This window comes from Neodiprion pinetum, chromosome 6 (genome assembly GCF_021155775.2).
Source record: "Neodiprion pinetum isolate iyNeoPine1 chromosome 6, iyNeoPine1.2, whole genome shotgun sequence".
Lineage (NCBI taxonomy): Eukaryota > Metazoa > Arthropoda > Insecta > Hymenoptera > Diprionidae > Neodiprion > Neodiprion pinetum.
The window spans coordinates 26,589,674-26,607,282 of NC_060237.1; the positions used below are offsets into that span (position 1 = coordinate 26,589,674).

Below are 17,609 nucleotides of genomic sequence, written 5' to 3' on the forward strand. Positions count from 1 at the left end.
GAAAAAAAAAAAAAACCAAAAATTGCCGGAAATAATAAGAAAAAGTAATAAAATAAATGAAGAAAAGTTGAAACCCTTAACGAACATATCGACACAAAAGAGATGTGAAGAAAATAATTAATATCTGACGTGAGTGGGGGAAAAAAAAACTGGAATAAAATTCGAATCGATCACTGAATAATTGAGACTATCGCAATTCAATGCGCGATTTGGAAAATTCGATTCATCGATGGTCGCCGAGCGTCGAGCGTCGAAAAACGAATTAGAACTTGAATACGAAAACGAAAACAAAAAAAAATAAAATAAAATGGGAAAACAAAAAATAAATAAAAAAAAAAAAATACGTCACCCGCCCTCCCTCCCCCCGAACACCCGAAACCATTCTACTTATGTACCAGGCTAGATAAGACTACGCAACGTATACGCACTCACTCGTGAATTCACTCATGCGCATACCGAGACATAAATCGCTCGTTTCTCTTGACTTACGGATATTACGAATTTAGTATAATTTAACTTGAAGTGTTTTCTATTCTTCTTTTTTTTTTTTTTTTTTTTGCACTTTTTGCATTTTTTTTTTTTTTTTTTTTTTGCTTTTCACCTCTTTTTTCTTCATCATCGTCAAAGTATATCATAATATTATATATACTTATACTATACCGAATACTTCCGGATGTCGGAAAAATTAACCGTACAATTAAACAGCCAGCAGAGACAACAGACAGACAGACGGACAAGCACACGTATTCTTATTTGCTTATAACTTATAGCAACTTATCAAGTAACTTATTTACTTAATCAGTTAGTTATTAATTTAATTCCTTAGTTACTTACTTATTTTCATACGCACGCACACGCGTGACGCATTGATCAGTACTTGACGGAAATTAATCACCGTTATACATATACAGGATAATCGTTGATTAACAATCGCTTTTCATGTTCCTTATAAATCTCCACCGTCATTAATCGTTATCTTTACTACCATAATTCACCGTTTCGAATATCTCACGAATCAATTTCGCATCGTCGTCTTATCGTATAGAATTTGTGTTGTCGCGTGTGTCAAATGTGTGTGTTTTTCGTTTCTTACAATTCTTGCTCTCATCCTGTGTTATTTCCTGTCAACCTCTGGGCTATTACAATATTTATTTATGTTTAATTAAAATGTATGTAATAAATGCGACAAGAAACCTCATAACACGTGGTGGTGTGTATGTATATTGTATACCTATACGTATATTATTAAGTTTTTACGATAGAACAAATGTATCATGGGCTGCGGGCGATGCGATATATTACACGTCTCGTTACCGTACCGTTATTGTTAATTATTTCTTTTTTTCTTCGATCCTTTACCGATTTTTCCTTTCATCCAAGTTTTTCTCCGCATTTCTCATTCATCTCTAAGACCTAATAATATTACTACGCGCTTCCGAATCACTTCCAACAGAGCACGCAAATTATTCGTAGTAATTTTTATCGTTAAACATTTATCGTATCGGATATAATAATACATAGTTAATAATAACCATGTGTATAATACTACCGCCGTTGCCGTCGGCCGCGTCCGCGTCGTCGCGTATTGTCGATGGTAATAAGAAAAACAAATTAGACAAGAAGAAATGTCATTTACGCGTTAGCGGTGGATAATTGATTGATTAATTACAATTATAATTATGTTGCATTATACAATATAATCATCTCACGTATTTATCACTCGCACGTATATCACTATAGATAATTATTACTTATGGTTCAACAGGATAATTCTGTTTCTATTTAATTTTTTTCGCATTTTCATTTTCTTCACTCTCCTTCAAATGTTTAAGCGATATTTATCGTCATCATCATCATCGTCATCGTCATCATCATCATCATCATCATTATTATTATTACTACTATTATTATTATTGTTATAATTATTACTATTATTATTATTGTTGTTATAATTATTATTATTTTTAATTATTGTTAAGTATAGTTGAGTAATCACTTATTGCTCGAAATTTCCATCCGTATTCATTTATTTTTTTCCTGTTTCATCTTTCATCCTTTCGTTTTCAAGTAAGTGTGCTTAATACTTCATTATTCGTTCGTCGCATTATCAAATGCGCCTGCACCCTTTGATACCTCTCTGCATCTCTCTCACCGCTCTTTCTTTCCTGTTTCATTTGCATTTTCAGTTTAATTTTTCTTTTTCTTTGAAATTAATCTTCTCTTCTTTATTTTTTTTTTTGTTTTTTGTTTTTTTTTTTTTATTTAATTTTCTTTAATTTTATATTGGTTTGCTTTGTTTCGTTTGCTTCATCTATGACTCGAGTCTTTTTTCAAATACTTTTAAAACGTTAAATTTGTAACCTTAAATTCTTAACATCACGAGATATCTAATTTATCGTATTTATATATACGCATATTAGCATAATTAATAATTAATTATTTGTTTATACGTGAATATAAATACATACATACAACGCACGCATAACTTTATGCATTTACGTACATATTTGTATTCACTCGCGTATGCATGTACGTATAATTTAAGTAACGACTTACTTACTGAGCTACCCTTATCTTTTCAAAGTACATTATCAATATTATTGTTATATGTAATTTCTTAACCGCTATTTAAGTATTGTTAGCGTCGTTAAAAGTTAAGTATACATACTTCATCCAATTTAAGTGGAGCATCATTTGAGTAGTAAGTAATAGTAGTAAGTAGTAGTAGTAGTAATAGTAGTGGTAGTAGTAGTGGTAGTAGTAGTAGTAGTAGTAGTAATAGCAGTAATAGGAGTAGTAGTATTAGTAGTAGTATTAGTATTAGTAACATTAGTATTGTATTGTATTGTATTACACATATTTACCGTACATGTACGTATTGTATGCATAGTATCTATTGTAGTTTACGAGTCTTATGTAATTGTGGAGAGCAGAGAATATTGTCATTAATTACTCGAATGACTTTTACCATATGTATAAATATCAAAAAATCACGCGCCTGTGATAATAGTTTACGCGAAAACTTTGACAAATCAAAAACCAGAAACAAATACAGTCAATCAATATTTGACAAGCTTCTCCGTACAATAATACCGTGATATATGTATTGCTTGAAAGGTCGTACAAATAACAATGCCGAATTTGGATATGCTAGTATATCAACATTGAAGGGGGGAAAAAAAAAACAACAAATTCTATAAGAATATATAAACGCGAATTATTTAATTTATACGCGAACGAGTATTGATCGATTTGAGTAACTAACTAGGAACCGAATGCAAACGTGACACGACTGGATTGAGTTTGAATTCATGACAAAAAAAAAAAAAAAGAAAAAAGTAGACATAGTAAACTAATATAGTAATAATTGTATCAGAGGGTGAAAAGGTGAAAAACAACAACAACTCGATAATGGAAAAATGCGTTCAACCAATAATTATACAATTATTGTTATTATTCATCGAGGCAACCGATCTGAGCGCTACAGTTGGGGGCCATGAACCATAAAATTGCATACAGAGTGATTATCTATCGACAGAATGGTCCGTCGTCTTTTACGCTTTAATGCGCATGCGCTAAAATCCGAGATCAGTTGTTTGCCAGGGCGACCAACCGTAATGAACGTGACCTCAAAAATTTTTCAGATTACGTACATCGCGGCGAGCTGTCATCTGAATTTATGACTGTTGGTCGCCCTGACAAAGCACCGCTATTGAATTTTAGCGCACTCGCATCAAAATACAGTAGCCGAAGGACCATTCTGTCGATAGATAATCGCTCTTTATATACATGCAAATGTTATACACGTGTGTAAGCTGCCTCGTTGAAAGAAGAATCGATAAAAATTAAAATATATATTAGATGAAAGTAGGATATAAGAAGAAACGGTGTAAAATAGATAATTTTACTATAGGATTACAGTAATAAAATAATTAATCTCTTTCTTTTTTTTCCATTTCTTTCACCCATCGTATTCCTCGTTTGAAAAAAAAGAGGAAGAGAAAAAAAAAAATTCCTAACACCACACACTTGCGATTTTTGGCTTTGATCAAGGATCGTACATGTTATTTTAATAATTATTATTCGTGTGATGATAGAATATGTGTATATTCGTGTGTGTGTGTGTGTGTGCGTGTGTGTGTGTTTGTGTATGTGTAACACATATAATATAACGTGTGTGAGATCAAATTATCTTGGATTTTTTTTTTATCAATATTCATTCATAACGTTTCTTTTTTTTCAATTTTCACTTTTCTTTTCTCTTTTACTAACCGAAGCCTTGCCTTTTCGACGAGTTTTCTCCGCGACGATAGCGCCCGCTCTCTCTTTTTCTCTCTCTCTCTCTCTCTCTCTCTCTCTCTCTCTAACACGCCAATTAAATTTCATTCATTGAATGTACACATTTATCCATGTCTATTCGCTGGGCGAGGTGATCGAGCAGCGTTGATCGAAATGAAGTGCAATCACAAAACAAAAAAGCAAACATATAGCCGAAGAGAGAAAAGAAAAAAAAAGATCCGATCCAAAAGTCGATTTACTCGTGAAGATTACGATGCTATTATCAATGTAGCGAGAAATAAAAATAATACTATAACGCGTCTCGCCTTAACTATGTACCAACTTCAAAGTCAACTTACCACAGAGGTAAAACAGTAGTAATTAGTAATGGTGGTGGTGATGTTGGTGCTGGTTATAGGAATGTCTATGAAAAGCTTGAATCATAAATTTCTGCAACGTTTACGTTGTACTGTACATGGAGGAAGCGGATCACACCAGATCTCATTGTTCCATGTATTCATACGGTAAAAGATCCGGTCAAATCACCGTGAACTTAACCTCGTTGAAAATATTACCTCATCGTAAATCGAATGAACCGAAGAAAGAAGAAAAAATTGTGTAAGAGAGAAAGAGAGAAAGAGAGAGAGAGGGAGAGAGAAAAAGGGAGGGAGAGAGAGAGAGAGGGAGAGATAGAGAAAGAGAGAGAGAGAGCGACTCGGTTACCATTTCGCAAGGTGAAAATATCGGCAAGGTAAAGAAGTTATACAGGGGGTTTCCATCGTTGTTAATTATCAACAACAAATATCCCCGCGTCCCCTACAAGGTCGGTAAGAAGAACCTCGACAGCGGTCGGCGTAGTTTGAACGCGTCCCTCGCGTTGTCCCTTAGACGTACATCCCCATGCCGTACATCGATCCCCAGTCAACTCCCTGGAAACTGGACATGTCGACGTTTGTCAGTGAGTATCCCTGGTAGGGGTTCCCTGGGGCCGCAGGTGCCGTCGGTGTCGCCTGGGGTGCGGGTGCCGGTGGCGGTGCGGTGGCCATGGCCCCCGGTATCGGGTAGGGGGCGTATCTGTAGGCGGAAAGCGCTGGATAGCTGCCGAAAAGCTTTCCGTATCCGGCTACCGCGTTCTGAACTTGGGCCGCGGCCGCGGCCGCCGCAGCGGCCTGAACTTGGGCCTGGGCCTGGGCCGCGACTATCTGGGACGCCACGGGGTGCGGCTGCTGGGGTGCCAGTCGGACCCCGAGGGCGCCGAGGACGACGCGTTTCCCGAGGGCCAGGGCCCCGGGCTGGACCGCCTCCTTGGGCTGGGCCTTCTTGCACTCGACCTTCTTGTTCTTTATCGTGTGAAAGTGTATCTCGCAGACGCGATCGACCACGTCCTCGTTCTCGAAGGTGACGAAGCCGAAGCCCCTGTGCCGCTTCGTCTGCTGGTCCATCAGCATCACCGTCTCCTCGACCTTACCGAACTGGTTGAAGTAGGCCTTCACCTCGTCGCTGCTCGTGTCCTGGCTGACTCCTCCGACGAATATCTTCTTCGTGCGATTCGCCTGCTTGGCACGGTTCTTCGGCGTCGCGTGTTTCGGGTCGATCTTCTTGCCGTCGAGCGTGTGGATCGGGCACTTCAACACCTTGTCGACGCTGCCGGGCTCAGCGAATGTTATGAAACCGAAACCTCGACTCCTCTGTAACACGATATAAGCAAGGGGCGTTTTTTATCATACATGTTTGTGCGGTTACAGGTCAACTCGGAAGCGACGGTGATTACACCGATTCATAGAAATCGATTCCAGGATAAACGATCCTCCGTCCTAGGTTATCAACGCTTACGTACGTTGGGTTGTTCGGAACTAGGAACTACCCGATCACGATTTGTTAAGTACAACGTCCGGTGCGCTTGGAGAGCTGAAGAAATGGTCGCGTGTACAGAGTACAATAATTGTACTTCCGTCACTTCGGAATCGCTCACAATCGATAAAATCAAATATTCAAATTGTGCTGGTACAGAATGAAATTCACTCGTTTTAAATCCCTTTCATCGGTCGAAATATACACGAGAAGAGTTATACAAACCGGGGGGTGGGGGGGTGAAATCACTCGGAATGAATATTGACGAATCTCTTTCTCTACGGTTATCCCGAGGAAATACTTTATCGGTTTCCACTTTACTCCGCTGACTTGGAATAACGATAATCAAAGTTAAGACGTTATTGTAATATTCCAACTAGCACGTATCGTTCTTATACCCGAATCTCATCTAAAACATATCAACTTTCCAAAACGCTAGTAAGATTCATCAGGGTACGTGCGAGGTGACCCCGAAAATTAGAAACACATTTAACCGAAGGATGCCATTTTTGCCTCAGTGTGTACCGAACTTCCATCACGCCTGGGATACGGTTCGAAAAAACAACGAAGAAGGGAGAGTCGGAGGTGATGGTGGTTGACAGAGGAAGACAAAAAGGATCCTTGTACCTTTTTCTTTATAATTATTATTATCACTAGCGAACGTCTGTACATCGAGGTCATAGAAGACGAGCACGTAGGATAGAAATTGCCGCGAACGACGAGGAGGACGAGGATGAGGAGGAGGTGAAGAACTAACCTGTGTAACGGGATCCTTCATGATTAGCACGTCCGTGACAGTGCCGAACATGCCGAAGTATTCTCTGAGCTTCTCGCTGCTCGTTTGCCACGACAAACCCCCGACGAATAGTTTGCCGGGTGCTGGATCGCCGCCGTTCGGCGTGCTTCTTCCCGAGCTTCCTGAATGGCTGCCGTTTATGGGTACCAGGGCATTGTGAAAATCGTGCTCAATCGCACCGTTGGCTTCCATGCCGGCGCTAAAACAAAAATATGGAAATATTCATTCGCCAACTGTTTCACTCATCCCCCGTTAATCGCACGCGCGGGCACGCACACACACACACACACAGATACATATGTATATATATATATTAATGTATCAATCAGTCATCGTCATCGCACCCCGAACGAAACTCGAACAACCATCTGCAATGAATCACGTTTCTCTCACACGAAATGCGTACACAGTGTCTCGTTTGTTTCAGCTCGCGCCGTTTTACGTTTTGCCGTTCCTTCTCCTCTCGACGATGTCCTTCTTCGTCTGGCACAGGACCATGAGGTCGACCATAGACGTTCAGTAAGTCACGTTTTACGTGTTTCCTCAAAGAACGTGATTGTAAAAAAAATTTAGTCGCATGCAATCGCGATGCGCCGTTGGTGAGTTCAAAGTTTCCTCCACGAATGTTTATAAATTCGAGCTCGCGGTCGTCGGGGGAGGAAATAGCGGAGTCTAGAAGTCTAGTTTTCGAGGAATGGACAAGTAGTCTCCTCATCTGATCCCCGGCATCCCGAGTCAGACTCTCTCCGCATAGATCCGCTCGTCGCTAACGTATCGGGGAAATAGATCTCTATCCGGCCTAGCCAGCCAGGCAGTTCGACTGGGTACGAATCATAACTCCTTTCGCTCCGCGGGGATCGGGAAGGAAGAGGATGAGAAGGAGGAGAGTTTTCAGGTGCGGAACCCTCTCGGTTTTTCGACTTCGTGCAGTAAGAAAATATAAGGGAGGACGAGATGGACGGAATGGGATCTGGAGTGAGAGAGAAATTTATGGACGGGGAGAGCCGAGTTGAACTCTCCGGGAGATACGAGTGCGCGGTTCCCGCGGGAACGACGATTCCCGAGGGTCAGAGGCCGGACGGACGGATGAACGGACCGTGCACCACCGCATCGGCAATTGGGAGAAAAGGCCGACTGGAAACGGGACGACTGCTTCTCGGGGCCGAGAAATAGTATACATACATACATATATATATATATATATGTACCTCGTGCCCGGCAAAGTCTGACCCGGGGAAAGTCTCGCACAGGGGGAAAGTTAATATCGTAATTAGGGGTGTTTCTCCCTCGCCGGTAAGGGCGAAAAAATATCGACTGCGTGTTTTGATCTGCTGTCGAAACGAGACGCGTTGTAACGAACTGCTTTTTCTTTCAGGTTAGACAAGTATCAGCGATGGGAAATTCCCTCGAAGCCAAGATTCTTCGATCTCCGAAATCCACGAAATCTCAAGGTAAAGCGAGCAGACGAATAATGTTTAAACTTGACCGACGTTCTTCCACACCGTGGTCGCGATTTATACCGCTGTGCGTCAAAGTTCAACACTCGAACGATGATTCGGGGTACGGGCATAAAATATATACCTTAGGGTTTAAAAGATCGTATACTTCGAGGGGCTTGTACTCAAGGCTTGGAGGAACGAAAAGAAGAAACCGATATGCTAAATTCTAATCACCTGTAATCCACTTTTTAGATAGAATTACCACGAGTATGAAAGAATTAACATACCGTTCGCGCGGTTTCAGTTCGTACAGATTTACTCAGACGGTCGTGATAGTTGGTGACTTTTTTGTACTTCAACCCCTTATAAAATAAACAATAAAAAAAAATATATATATATACATATCTAGCAATACCTTCTACGAAAAATCAATTTTTCGTATACCGTAGAAGGTTGAAAAACTTTCGCCAACCCTCCGACAAATCGATTAAATTTCAGAAGCTGGATCTTGAGTCTCAATTAACTCAGTTTTAGACGTGACTCGATTGGTAGAGAGAAGAGACTCCGTCATAAAACCCTTCCTGAACACTTCAAGCTCTGACTATGAATACGAACCTCTTGAGTTTCCTCAAAAACTTAGGCTCAAAATGTTTAAAAACCAAGACCCATCAATGCCCAACCGTCAACTCTATGGCGAGGCGACTTACAGTCGCGATGCGATGCGTTGCGTTGCATCGCGGTGCAGTGCAGACTAATAAGACGAGCCGATAGAGGGTAGAATAGACGGACAGCTGAAGAGCTCGGTAGTCCGTGATGATAACTCTGATCCGAAGGAGGCGAAAATTCCCGTACAAAGGGCTATATAGTATATAGAGATGAGTGTAGAGGAAAGGAGAGCGAGAGACGGCGAGATGGGAAAGAGAGGAGAGGGGTCAACGAAGACTCGACTATCCGGCCGATACGACACGAGTGGGTTATATACGTATGGCTATGTTACACGTATAATGCAGCAAGAAGAAGAAAAAGAAGAGAAAATATAAAACTCGCACGTGCTCTGCATTGAGAACGTGCCTATCGAAATTCAGGAACTTTAAACTGCAGAGTACCAAGATGATAGTTTGAGTAAAATTTTTGCAAACTCGTATGGAACAGTTCCAACTTGTTATTACACGATGATTGAAGATACTCCAACTTAAGACTTTCATAACCAACGTTGTCTGGGTCGAACACGATAAATTGTTATTTCCACAAAATTGAAAGACAATTACCGATCATCGTATCACAGATTTTGCGTATCGAGAATTACAATTCCCATAAGTGATTAAATATAGGGGGATAATATACGAACGAATGAATAAATGTACCCATCGGGTGTATATACGCTGCAGGAAAAAAAAAAAAAATTGATAGATTCCTGTAAATTTTATTCAAACTCGTACAAATCGTACTTCGCTCTAATAATAATTGACGAGTGTGAAAATTGACTCGAGCTTTACTCGACTTGACACCAATTTAGCACGAATACGTATGCATAAAAATTGAATCAAATAAGTTGCCAGTTTTCCACCAAAACATCCGAAACCCTCGACGACGAAAAGTATTCTTCAGGAAAGAAACTTTCAGGATTTTACCTACATTTACACCACACGTCTGCAGATCGATGTATAAAATAAACCTATAACCGCGACATGCGAGTAGCCGACGTTGCGTTCTTTTATCAATCTCCATTGCCAACCGCAGGTGTACGTATATGTAGGAAAGGAAAACTGTTGTTCCCGTTGCAGCACAAATGCATACATACATATAGTGCCCCTGCAGAGGAGAATGAACGATAGTTGGAAGTCGTCGACGTCGTTCGTTCGGTCGGCAGGCTGGAGCGGCATCATCGCGGGGGTGGAGGACGAAGGGTGCAGGCGACGGCACACAGCATTGGCCGTATCCCTGTGTGCGGAGAGAGGGAGGGAGAGGGAGAGGGAGAGAGGGAGAGAGGGAGAGAGAGAGAGAGAGAGAGAGAGAGATTGGGAGGGAGAGAGCGAGTCTCTCTCGGTTTTCGTTAGTTCGTTCGTTCGTTCCGCGCGGCGTCGTCTCCCCCGGTGAGAGAGAACGCAGCCGGTGGATCAATACGCCCCGCGCTCTCCGTAAGCCGGCGAGGGGTCGTTTCATCCCTCCTCCTCCCCCTCCCCCTCCTCCTCCTCCTCCTCCTCCCCCTCCTCCTCCCCCTCCACCCCCTCTCATCCCCCGGCGACCAGTTCTTGCCACATCTCTCTCTCTCCCTCTCTCCTTCTACTTCCCCGTATTTCCCACCCCCGCCTGACCCACCTACGTCGTCGCCCAGTCGGTTCGCCACCCCTCGCGCACCGGCGGCGAGGGGGAGTTCGGGGGCGGAGGGATGAAGGGAGTTCGGGGCGCGGAGGCGCCGCCGCGCGAGCGACGCAGTGCCGTCGGGACGCTCGACCGAGTCGCTATCTAGACTCTCCCTCGGCTCCGTCACCGTCCGGCGACCGCATCCTCTCCGAAACCTCCTGCGTTACTTTTCACCTACGACATACGCGACCACGTATAAGCCTGCATCGCACACGATACGCGTATTCATTGCGTTACACGTACGCGGTTACACACTGCACGCGTCGCTGGATATATATACATGTATATAAATATATATATATATATACACATATATATATATGCATGCGCGTGTATATAGATATATACGTGTATATACACATGCATACATATATATACACATATATATATATATATATATATATATATACGGTGTGTGTACGATAAACGGTGAGAGGGAAGACAAAAAGGATAAAATTCATTGATAAAGAAACAAATAAAAACGGAAAACGATTTTTTTTTCTCCTTCTTGAATCGAAAAGAAGTTGTGTCGCGGAAAAATGGATAACAGGAAGAGGACGAAAATGTGACACAGGATGGAAATTCGTGTCGTACCGGAGGAATTTCATCCCATCTCGTCAACGGATGTTACACGGAGCCGCAGAAACGATGGATTATCATCGTTGTTTCGCAGGGGCCGGGAATATTGTCCTGTCACAGCAGTACACCTTTTCAGAGTTACTGGTGTGGCGGGACATTGTCCTCGACCTCGAGCACACCCGCAAAACTCTCGCTGGATTGCACGGAAATTCACGGAGAACGAAGAAAAATTTCGTCTCGTCTCGTCGTTAGCTGCGGATGAGAAAAGAGACAGGGATTCGAATAAATCGAGAATGATTACATCGAAGGAATTACTAACACACGGATTTTAAATACTCATCTTATCCTATCGAGTCGAGGAAACTGACTAACTAGCTAACAAGATATGCAACAACGACGACGGTAATATTCGATCGCAGTGGTGTCTCGATACCTACTGTATTAATCGGTGAAAAAGAGAATACCAAGAAGAAGGAAATTGTTTGGTGAGATCGCGAGATTAAAATTGCAAAAATATACGTATCGACCAATGTGCAGGTGTTAATTATAATAACCCTAACATTCTGTGTAACGTTTACATAAACGCATCGGTTTTTCACGCGAGAGAATCGATAAGACGTGAGAAGAAAAAAAAAAAAGAGGAGGGGAAAAGTTTCTGTTACGAAACTGCCAGGGATTAATAGAAAAAATATTTTAAAAAACCGTATAAATAACAATTAATAATAATACCCGGTAATAAGAGGGTAAAATCAAAATAGAAAAATCGAGACACAACGTGCCGACAAATGAGTGCGAAATAAAGAATTTCATCGTAATTCCCAAAAAAAAATAATTTTAAGAGCATTGATAAATCTGAAATTACAACGCGAAACAGAGGGAGGAAAATAATAATGATCCCTTATTCGGGAGGGCAACGTGAACGCCGCCACAGTCGCTTGCAGGGAGCTTCGGAGCTTCAATGGAAATGGTTTCCGGTCGATATAGGCGCGGCTACTGCCCACCTCGTGGTTGCATCGATCACGCACTCAGACACACGCACGCACACACCCAAAAACCCTGCCCGCCTGCAGGTGGTCCTACTTATTTCCCGAATCTCTGGAAAATTTTCACCCACCCCCTCAAGTCGCCTTAAAATCCCCGTGCTCGCTCTCTGCATCGAAAACGGTGAAAAACAAGAAGAAAATAAATAAAAATCGTATCCCCAGCAGCACAATTTTTCACCACCGCACCGCAATGATATATAACAACTCGCCGTCGATTATATCAATGAAATATTTTCACCCTACCGATTTTTGCACCATTTTTCTTTCTTTCCTTTTCAAACCTAATTAATCCCCGAATTTCCCGGTACCTACTCGCGTGCCTGTTTCGTACCCCCGTGAGACCCGTTTATGGACCGACTAGCCGCGTACACGTGCGTAATTAAGGGAATACACGTAATGCACGCGATCCAATTTTGCGTAACGATCGATTAATCGACTTGTGTGTGCTTTTCTTTTCTTCTATTTTATTTTACTTTTATCGTGATTATCCCTGGGGCAGTGACATTTTTACACCACCTCGTCAATTATCCCTCACTGCGGGACTGTAGAACGATTTTGACCTTTCGTACGTTAAAACTGTGTGTGTGCGTGTGGGTGTATGTGCGAGAGTCGTGTATATATATATATATACACACACATATCTATACACAAGTACAGATATATCGATGTGGGGAGATGCGCGAAATGTTATAAGAACGTCGATTTCAACCTTTCGTATAATTATTTACCCATCCTCCATTTTGAAACGAACCCCCTGCAATACGTACATAGGTGCTGTATGTATATGTAAAGAGCGCTCAATTGTCAACGACTCGCGTGCCTTTATACATATATAAACATGTACATATCCCTTACGTAGGTACGTAGGTACTTGGATGCGTATATTTGCTATAGACGCGTACCAACACTAATTGTTCCATCCTTCCGACAGCAGCGCGTTGCTGAAAGTGCCGTGACCCTCGGTCTTTTACAATAATACTCGGGGTGAAATTAACGATCGTCTGAGAAGAATAAGGCAGGTATATATCCAGTGAGCGATGAAATATGAATAACTGAGAAATAAGTTGCACGTTATTAAAGTGGGACAAGAAATGACGATTTATACGTAATCGTGCGATTTGAAAATTCAAATGACAAGTAAAAAAAAAAAAATATCGAACAGGAGAGAAAGAATACAGTTACAAAGTGAGATTATACGAGAATTAACCGGATACGAACGTCGTGAAGGGTTAAAGTAAAAAAGTTTCGACACTGAAAACCGCGAGGCTACCGCAGTTACAGAAAGATTCGTTCGGTCGATCGGCGATCGGTGCGTTGCGAATTAAAGGTCGAAGGAAGAGACTCTCCGGAGGTAATGATGGTTATTTATTAGCCGTGGATTAACGGGTTTGGCGCGTCTCGGTGAGCGCGAGACACAGAGAGAAAGAGAGAGAGAGAGAGAGAGAGAGAGCGAGAGAGAGAGAGAGAGAGAGAGAAAGAGAGAGAGAGAGAGAGCGAAAGAAAAACAGGGGCTGGTTGCGTTTGCCAAATTTCTTCTCTTTTCCTCTCGAGGCCTAGAGTAAGAGAAGGAGAGAGAGAGAGCGATGGGTAGGGGCGATAAAAAGGGAGGGCAAGTTAGAGGGCGCAGCCGCGCGATGGCGCCAGTTCCGCAGGGGCGAAATCCACCCTCCGGACCAATCATGGCCACCCAGCTGAGCCGCCTTGCCGAATGCCGAAGCCGGGTGGCGCCACCGAATGCGGAGCTTTCGACAAGAGGCAGGCTGAGGCGATACTCTGAGAATCGATACCGCAGCTACGGGGGTAGCAACCCCTGAACGGCTCGAGTAGTCCGGCTCGAATTATCCTCCCGTCGTTATTTGCGGCACGCGAGAAAATACACACGGTTTAACGAAAACGAGGATCAAAAGCTCTGCGGGGCGTTTGTTTGTTCGACGCACGGACGTTATCGACGCGAGTAGGATTTTTTTTTTTTTTCATTTCTTTTTTATTTATTTATTTATTTATTTATTTATTTATTTATTTATTTTTTATTCCCTCAAGTTCTATCATCTAACCTCTGATCATGTACGAAATGCATCGGGGACGTTAAAATTCGGTATCTCGTCAAAGACGACGCGGTGTTGCTGAAGCTGACAAAGATGAGGACGAAGATCGATATCGAGATGAAGATGAAGATGAAGATCAAGACCAAGATCAAGATGAAGATGAAGATGAAGATAAAGGTGAAGATGAAGATGCTGTCGCTGCTGCTGCGAGGACGACGAACAAACAACGTGAGAGAATTGATATGAAAAACCACAAACTAAAAAGATGTATGATCGATATTCAAACCAAACAAACCACAGCAAAGAGAGAAAGAGAGAGAGAGAAAGAGAGAGAGAGAGCGAGAGAGAGCGAGAGAGAGAGAGAGAGAGAGAGAGAGAGAGAAATCCCTGAGAAAATGAACATTTTTTATAAAGTGCCTTACACATAGATGTGTAGTTTGTAGTATATATTGTTAGCTATCGACTGTTATGTAGAACCTACTATATCACGATACGTATATTAGGCGTTTAATTATTATTATTATTATTATTATTATTATTATTATTATTATTATGAATATTTGTTACACGTGTATTGATTATATATATATATTATATAACATATATAATATACATATATATTTAATACGTATATTCTAGGTATACGTGGTTGTTTTATACTGTATCGTAGATGATTTATATAAGAAGCACATTCGGTTATGTATTTTAGATATATGTATATTCATAAATATACATGTATAGGAATTCACCGCCATTTGATTAGACTGTTTTGGTGATTTTACTCTTTTCTTGTACCTATTCTCCTTCACTCGCATAGGTAATTGTACAATAGATGATATAGATATTAAACGTATAGTTATAGAGAATTTTATTCGTTTTTTTTTCTTCTTCTTATGATCACCTTATAAGTAGTTATCACCGATATAGTTGTTATAGAATGTAATTATTATCATTGTTATTGATGTGTATACGTAGCTTAGTTATACACAGTGTCGATATGTATGTTACATATGTACATGTATTTTTATACCGTTTTTACAATATACGAAAATTATTATCCGAACAACGTTATCGACTTTTCAACGCTCGCGCGATACGCTTTATATATAATTTACTGTGCAGGAATTGTTCCATAGAATCTATCCGGCGGATCTCGTAAAACAATTCATCAAGATTGTTCGATATGTTATCGTATGTTCTTGAATATACGACGTTTCGCAAATCGCAACTTGACTTCCGGTTACTTATAATGTGGTAAAAACGACGACATATCCCACCCTGCGACTTAACGATCCGTTGCAAATTCAACCAACAATCAATCCGCAGGATTAAGGCTCGTCGCGCACTTTCATTTTTTCCCGTCCAGCCAGGGTACGGAATAGAAAAAAAAAAAGAAAGAAAAATTAACCGTAAAATAAAAAATGACACAAAACTGGGTAACAAAAGCAAAAGTGTAAAAAAGTTACACGGCGGTAGCCGGAGCTGTATACCGGACGAAATGAGAAATTAATATCGCGCTAGCTCACGGTAAGAAAATATTATAAACCGCAAATTCGTTGCAATTTAAATTACATCCTATTATATTCTACGTCGCGGCGTGTAATTTATTTAGCGAAGCGAGAAACCCGTAACACCGAATACGCAAGACTAATTTTGCAATGAAAATAACAGGTGGTAAAATCTTGCGAAATTTTTACGCCAACGTAACACAGATTCGATCTACAACCAGACGTAACTTGCTAAACTGCATCTCGTTATATGTCCATTACTTTGCAAACATCCGTCACTCCCAGAGCCCCGATCTCAGGCACTTAGCGAGCTTCTGCCGTGGTTCGTTCGAGTAATCATCGCTTATTTCACGACAAAAGTAAACATTCGTCAGCAATTATCAAATTTCATCCCCTCCATAAAATGACGGAATAAACGGCTACAGCTTCGCCATTTCGCAAAATTTGAAATTCGTATGTACAATATTTTTCGAACGAGATTGCGCCGAGTTACCGCTGTGCGTATTGCTCGTTGTGCTCGAGTGCGTAAAATTTTTCCAAATATTCTTTACCGATTCTAGGCCTACCCGACGTCGCGTCAACCGATGACAATTATCCGGTGAATGTCTAGGGTCGTTGCAAGATCGGTGTCACAGACAAGTTTCGATGCAATCGCAGGCCTTTGGTTCCCCGAGTATTCGGCATCGGGCTGATCACTCGGTGTCTTTCTGTGTCCGTCTCTCTCCCCCGTTATTGGATCAATACGTTGGAGGTCCAATTAATCCGCGGGGCGAAGGCCAGAGAAGGGGGAGGATTTCGTATCTCTCGACAGATGGCCGAGAGGAAACACTGCACCACGCTTCGACGAATACGTCGAACAACCAGCCAAGTCAGTCGGTCTCTCTCTCCCTCTCTCGACGGCAGCCCCACTTTTTTTTACATACACCAACGTACGCGCGTGACAATCTCATTTATCAATTATATTGTTAGGGGCGAACTAAATCACGGATATTCGTGGTTGTTGAGAGACGGAGAAGGAAGGGATGAAATTTAGAGAAACAGTTGGGACGGATAGGAATCCGGAAGTTGTCGAATGGAAAAGGGTAGAAGTGATACTGAATTTTTATAACTTTGTATAATTTTTTTAACAAATGTAAATCATTGATCAGATCGTTTCGCGATATTCGCTGGAATCCTAGTTCATTATTTACTGGTTCGTTAGACTTTTATCCGGTTTCCGTTGCATTCCGGGATATTCAGGGATCGGTAATTAGGATCAACTGACGGTAATCGACGAACGTGATTATATGTATACTTCGATCCCGGTTGTATAAGGTCCGACTGTTGCAGGTTTTTAGGGAAGGATTTTTGGATCTTTTAATATATCGATTTCATATATTCTTTACACCGTATAAATCTCTTTCTCTTTCTCTATCTCTCTGTCATTCTCTCGCTTTGCCACAATCAGATGTTCGAGACCCTCCTTGTGATCGATTGATCTTTGCAAAAATTCTGATAATGCACTGCGAATTCCATCAGTATTAGTAATAGTAATAATAACGATATTAATGGTGAAAGAACCGTTGAAAGAATGGAAAGAATTGATATGAGGAAAAGAAAACTTTACCAACATTCGTCCATAATCAGTTTTCCTTCGAAGGTGATACGATGTGATGATAAAAATAATTACAAGTGGCTCCGACCCAAACTAATTGGACGATTATTAT

General features: G+C 41.3%; 1 protein-coding gene across 4 annotated transcripts in view; it reads right to left on the bottom strand.

Moving 5' to 3' along the window:
- Window positions 1-525: 525 nt before the first annotated feature.
- msi (RNA-binding protein musashi) overlaps window positions 526-17,609 on the bottom strand; it is a 134,172-nt gene continuing 117,088 nt past the window's right edge. For all 4 annotated transcript variants that reach the window (XM_046632846.2, XM_046632845.2, XM_046632848.2 and 1 more), the window contains 2 exons: window positions 6,887-7,124; window positions 526-5,966 (listed from right to left, as the gene is read on the bottom strand). In XM_046632846.2, coding sequence (XP_046488802.1) covers window positions 5,163-5,966; window positions 6,887-7,124 — 1,042 coding nt within the window. In that variant the 3' untranslated portion in view covers window positions 526-5,162. The remainder of the gene's footprint in view (window positions 5,967-6,886; window positions 7,125-17,609) is intronic.